Here is a 6,052-nt window from a genome sequence, read left to right on the forward strand (position 1 = left end):
GGCCAGAACCTCGCCCGGCCGCCTTTGTCTCTACCCTAGTAGTTGATGATGACGCATCGCACCAGGTGCTCATTTGAGGCCGAGTCGACCTAGGGGAGGCCCGGGTCTGGTTCACATAAGGGGCACGTGAGCGGGGAATTGAACTCTGAGTAGCCGGGTTCGTAGCGCAGCGCGCGAACCCGCTACACTACCGCTCCCGACGAGCGCACATACACACGCGCGCGTGCAGGGAATTGCAGGGATGCACCTTTTACCTTTTACATGTTTTACTCCAAATCAATCAAGGCCAACGGGATGGGATACAAACGGCGACGACGCAGGTGGGAGAGTGAGTGTGCCCCAGGCTGCACCTGGCCGCTGGTCAGGGCCCCCCACCCCTCCCCCCCGCACCTGGTAGTTGTTGATGAGTCCGTAGGGGCAGCTCTGTGCGAGGGTGCACTCCGTGAAGTTCCAGCCGTGGTCGCAGCCGAGACCCACGCAGGGCACCGGGGGCACCCCCTCCGGCAGGGTGTCGTTCACGTTGCCCGACGCGTCGCGGATCACGCACGACGCTGCGCGAGGGGCAAAAAGAAAAAGAGACCACGCAAACTACTCTTAGGTTTTTTCGGTAAAGTCACGTAGGTAAAAAAATAATAAAATGTAAAGTTAATAATGGGAATAAAATAAAATAATAAATCACGACGTTTCGGAGGCAACACAAGTCTCCGTCATCAGGTGGGACCGTCACAGAGTATGAATCCTTGCAGTCACGAAAGCTTGATGCAGTAATTTTAGCTGTGACGGTCCCACCTGATGACGGAGACTTGTGTTGCCTCCGAAACGTCGTGATTTATTATTTTATTTTATTCCCATTATTAACTTTTAATTTTATTATTTTTTACCTACGTGACTTTACCGAAAAAACCTAAGAGTATGAATCCTTGCAGTCACGAAAGCTTCAAATCTAGAACCACACAAAGTGACGGTCGTTTCCTCTGTGCGTTGGCGCGTCTCTCTCCGTCTCTCTATCTCTCTCTCTGTGCCCGCGTGTCCCTGTTGTTGCATGGTCACACTGCTGAGCCAGTTGCGGCTCAACTTCCACGAGGTGCACGACCTTCTGGACATCAAACAGCGCCGCCCTCCCCCCGGCCAGAACAGTGAGCAGTGCCCAGCGATCGCAGATGCATTCACTACAAAGAGAAAGATCCCCCATGTAGCCTTTACAGACTGTTAGCGAGCAGCACCCATGAAGGCCAGCCTACCACGTCCACCCGGCCGCCATTGTCTCCCCAGTGGGCGATGTTTACGCAGCGCACAAGGTTGTTATTTTAGGCTGAGTCGACCTAGGGGTTTGAGCGCAAGGGTCCGCTGAGTTTATGGCTCAACGGGACGTAAATCTACCTGCGTTCATTTTTTTTGTTCTAGCGCCTTTACACCAAAAGATTGCCTCGGAACGTTTTACACAACAAGAAAAAAAATATATAGATTTAAAGAATAAGATATTATAAATAGATACATCAGAGAAACAAAAAACACACGAATAATTTTGAGAGCGATGTGATAAGCGAAATACACGAGGGAGCAGTATGGCTTACTGAGCTGTATGGCTCTTTTTCAAAACCCACGACCTCCTGTATACCAGGCGAGGTAGTTAACATCTCGCCACCGCGGTGACCCTGCACGTACGCGTGTTGAACTTCTTTCGCACCGTACGTAGCCAACCGTGCTAATCGGAGGTGCGGGGAAAGGACAACGAACTAAACACAAACAATTAGTGCCACGTTGTGGGGAAGCCAATGGTGCCAAAACGACGCCGTTCGGCCCCGTTCCCGATCGTTAAGTAACTCGCATTTACAGGTGAAGAGAGTTGACGTGGCGGTCAACAGCTTGTGGGGAAGAAGAAAGTGACGTGAACGAGATGAGACACCTGGAGACGAGGGGTACGCGCATTAGCGGTCACGTGTACAGATGCCCCCCGTGACGTCGTAACATAAGAAGGCATGTGCCTGCCAGCACATTCCATTTTTACACTAACCTTGCTGTGGAACAATGACACCGGTGTACGCGCGTGTGTGTGTGCGTGTGCGCATCTCACCGATGGTTGCGGATATGACCAGGTAGGAGATGGTCGTCCAGAAGATGGACAGCATGGTCCCCTTGGGGATGGCGATGTTGGGCTCCTTAAAAGCCACAATCGGGGTTCAACGTCACATACCTGTCAACGCCGATGACCCCCCCCCCCAACCTTCTGTAGCCATACAGATTGTTAGGGTGAAGTTCCGTTAGCGATCACACACCTGTAAAACCCTGACCAGTGCCTACCTTATTGCAGACAAATTCAGACCTTATTGGTCACCCCGTGCCCTTTCTTGCCCGCATTGAAACTGCAGTACGCCGTGTAGACCTAACAATTCTATTTCCCTGTGCAAGAATACGGCTAAAGCGTATGGGTTGACAAGAATGGAGTAACACCAGTTGCCAATTACAACCACGGCCACAACTTCAAGCTGCAGAACAGTGTACATTCTAATTGGGAGGCGAATGTGAAGTAATAATTAGAAATATTTATTTCAGTCAGAGACTTAGTCGAGTCAACGCCAATCCGGGACTGTCCTCGGGTCTTAGTCTGTGAATTTAATTGAGTTGCTGAACTAAACAATTTTACTAACCATGTAAAGCCCACTATGAGCTCTTTTTCAGAGGTGACACGTGATGATATGCTCACAGAAGTAGCTGATATCATCATCAAGATTTATATATTAAATCAAACACAACTGTCGGCAGTTGCAGAACATGCTTGCCAACAAGGACACTCAATTAATTTTGATAACTTGAAAGTGTCGTGTGAAACTAATTACTACTGGCCAAGACTAATTCGAGAATCCATTGAAACAGAGAAATATCAATAATTTTAACCGCCCTGACAGCTACAGGCTTAGTGCGGCCTGGAAGCGTATTATGAAGCAATACATCTTACAATTACAATTCCTTATAGAGTAAACACATACTAATGAACTGATTGCTAATCTATTATATGATTACAATAACCCCCCTCCTCCGCCTCTGATCTCTGCACCTGATGGGTTCAGTGATGACGTCACCCTGCATCTCTGTTTGAGACTGGAAGCACGTGGCTTGCTTCACTATTCTGGCAAATCGCCCGATGATGCTGGATGTAATTACCAGCGAAACGTCACGGGACAACTCAAATTGTAAATGTTGTGGATTTACTCTCCAACACGCCGGTGGGCTGAAGTAGTAGCTAATTGGCGTTTTGTTTACGTGACAAATCCCGTACTAATTGGCCGTGTCGGGTGTTGGAGGGCGACGATAACATCTATACTTACGCGATCTAACCCAAAAAAGCCTTTATTATCCCCGAGACTCGTTGACTACAGCGGTGAAACATTCGACTCAAACCCCTTTGGTCATAAAATCTTGGTGTGAGAGTGGCGTGCAATTCCGTCCGTCCGTCGTGCATCCAAAAATGGGAGGGGTGGGGCTGGGTGGGGAGAGGCTGGGTGGGGTGGGGGTGGGAGGGGTGGGGTTGGGTGGGGTGGGCCTGGGTGGGGTGGGGCTGGGTGAGGAGGGGCTGGTCACCCCGTGGTGCCCTTAGAAAACTCAACGTTTAACCTACTCACGTCGGCTTGTGCCCGCCCTCACAGTCGGCCATATTTGCGGAATACACCACGCCGCCGTTGACCCTGGCCATTGACCGAGCAACCCAACGTTCCTACCAGCTCCCTCCGCAGGAATGTGTTCTTTTCTGTGTCTCTCGCGACGTAACTAAGTTATCTCAGTTTGCATCTCCAGTCAGAATACTGCAGTGAAACGTCATCCCGTCACAGTGAGTTGTTCTTCGACGGTTAGCAGTCGTAAGTCGTCGTCACAGCCATCGTTGACGAAGAAAAATAAAAGCCCCGCCCCCCCCTTAATTGCCAAATTTTGTTGCCACTAATTTCGATGACAAAACTGACACTGCGTCGGTGCATCCGTGCGTCCGTACATGTGTGCGTCCACGCTTTCATGCGTTCTTGTGTGCATCTGGCGTTCATTCATCCGTGCGTCCGTACATTTGTGCGTTCACACGTCCATGCGTTCTTGTGTGCATCTGTGCGTTCATTCATCCGTGCGTCCGTACATTTGTGCGTTCACACTTCCATGCGTTCTTGTGTGCATCTGTGCGTTCATTCATCCGTGCGTCCGTACATTTGTGCGTTCACACTTCCATGCGTTCTTGTGTGCATCTGTGCGTTCATGCATCCGTGCATCCGTACATTTGTGCGTTCACACTTCCATGCGTTCTTGTGTGCATCTGCGCGTTCATGCATCCGTGCGTCCGTACATTTGTGCGTTCACACTTCCATGCGTTCTTGTGTGCATCTGTGCGTTCATTCATCCGTGCGTCCGTACATTTGTGCGTTCACACTTCCATGCGTTCTTGTGTGCATCTGCGCGTTCATGCATCCGTGCATCCGTACATTTGTGCGTCCACGCTTTCATGCGTTTTTGTGTGCATCTGTGCGTTCATGCATCCGTGCATCCATACATTTGTGCGTTCACACTTCCATGCGTTCTTGTGTGCATCTGCGCGTTCATGCATCCGTGCATCCATACATTTGTGTGTTCACACTTCCATGCGTTCTTGTGTGCATCTGCGCGTTCATGCATCCGTGCATCCATACATTTGTGCGTTCACGCTTCCATGCGTTCTTGTGTGCATCTGCGCGTTCATGCATCCGTGCGTCCGTACATTTGCGCGTCCATGCGTTCGTCCGTGCACGTGTATCGAGCGCGGTGCGCCGGAGTTCCCGCCGAGACGGATCTCACCCTGAGGTCGCCGGAGATGTTTGCCCCCGCCAGGATCCCCGTGGCCGAGGGGAAGAAGATGGAGAACATGCCGAAGAAGGTGCCCTGCTCGCCCCTCCAGGCAGGCCCAATGTTCTGCGCAAAGATGTCGGCTGCGGAAGGGGCAGAAGGCGAACCGCGGTGGCGTGAGACACGCAGCGAAAAAAGATTCGGATGTCGTGATCTTTGGTTCTTTCGGTAGGTAGAAAATGAATAGATCACGACGTTTCGATCGCAACACAAGCAACCGCATCAGGTGAGAGAGAGAGAAAACTTTCTCTCTCTCACCTGAAGATGGGGAGAAAGCTTTCTCTCTCTGACCTGAAGATGTTCGCCTGGAAATCCCTATTCTTTGGTTCTTTCGGTAAAGTCACGTAGATAGAAAATGAATAGATCACGACGTTTCGATCGCAACACAAGCAACCGTCATCAGGTGAGACAATCGCAGCAGGAGAACTGCTGACGCAGGATGTTGTTGCGTGCTTATGTTGTCGCTGCTGATGCTGTTGATGCTGATGCTGCTGATGCTGCTGCTGATGCTGCTGCCGCTCACGCACCGCCATGGATAACGGGGCGACCAACTGGCTAAACGGAACAGTGGTTGTCACGAATACAGAGAATCTCGACAAAAATAAAACTCCAATTGCATTTGTTTTTGGTCGCGAGGTTGCCGAGCCCACGGACTCGCCGAGTCCACGGACTCACCGAGTCCACGGACTCACCGAGGTCTCGGAGTTAGCGGCGGCGTCACCGATTTACGAGAGGGCCCAGCTGCCACGTGTCCTTGCGTGTTCACCGATGGGTCTAATCAATTTGTATTTGTTTTGGGCAATGCGGTAACCCGCTCGCTCACACGAAACATCTGACTTGCGACAAAGAGCTGGGAAGATATTGGTTAATCATTTGGAGAGAGAGAGAGAGAAAAACATGGAACGATGTGATTCACTGCAACGAGTCGGGGTCGCTCCTGAATGCAGGAATTCGTTATTTTGCCAACGTTGTGGTCAATGGTAGCACCTGGAGTGACTACACGGCTGACATTAACCCACTGGATACGACAAATACCAAACATTAATTCTAGATTTGAAGCTTTCGTGACTGCAAAACATTAATTCCTAATACACAGCTATTAGGCGAATCATTCCACCCCTAACCAGTACTAACGCTTCGTGATTGAGCCACCGGTAATTTGACCATTTGACATAGGCCCTGTCGTGCAATGTTG

The 6,052-nt window shown here is 50.5% G+C and overlaps 1 protein-coding gene across 1 annotated transcript in view; it reads right to left on the bottom strand.

The window, feature by feature from the left end:
• The window catches only part of LOC144936975 (solute carrier family 12 member 3-like), a 31,822-nt gene that overhangs the window by 16,081 nt on the left and 9,689 nt on the right, over nucleotides 1-6,052 (bottom strand). The window contains exons 9-11 of the mRNA XM_078864230.1: nucleotides 4,810-4,940; nucleotides 2,075-2,159; nucleotides 391-551 (exon numbers count right to left, since the gene is read on the bottom strand). Of these exons, the coding sequence (XP_078720356.1) occupies nucleotides 391-551; nucleotides 2,075-2,159; nucleotides 4,810-4,940 (377 nt within the window). The remainder of the gene's footprint in view (nucleotides 1-390; nucleotides 552-2,074; nucleotides 2,160-4,809; nucleotides 4,941-6,052) is intronic.

Source organism: Lampetra fluviatilis, chromosome 17 (assembly GCF_964198595.1).
Source record: "Lampetra fluviatilis chromosome 17, kcLamFluv1.1, whole genome shotgun sequence".
Lineage (NCBI taxonomy): Eukaryota > Metazoa > Chordata > Hyperoartia > Petromyzontiformes > Petromyzontidae > Lampetra > Lampetra fluviatilis.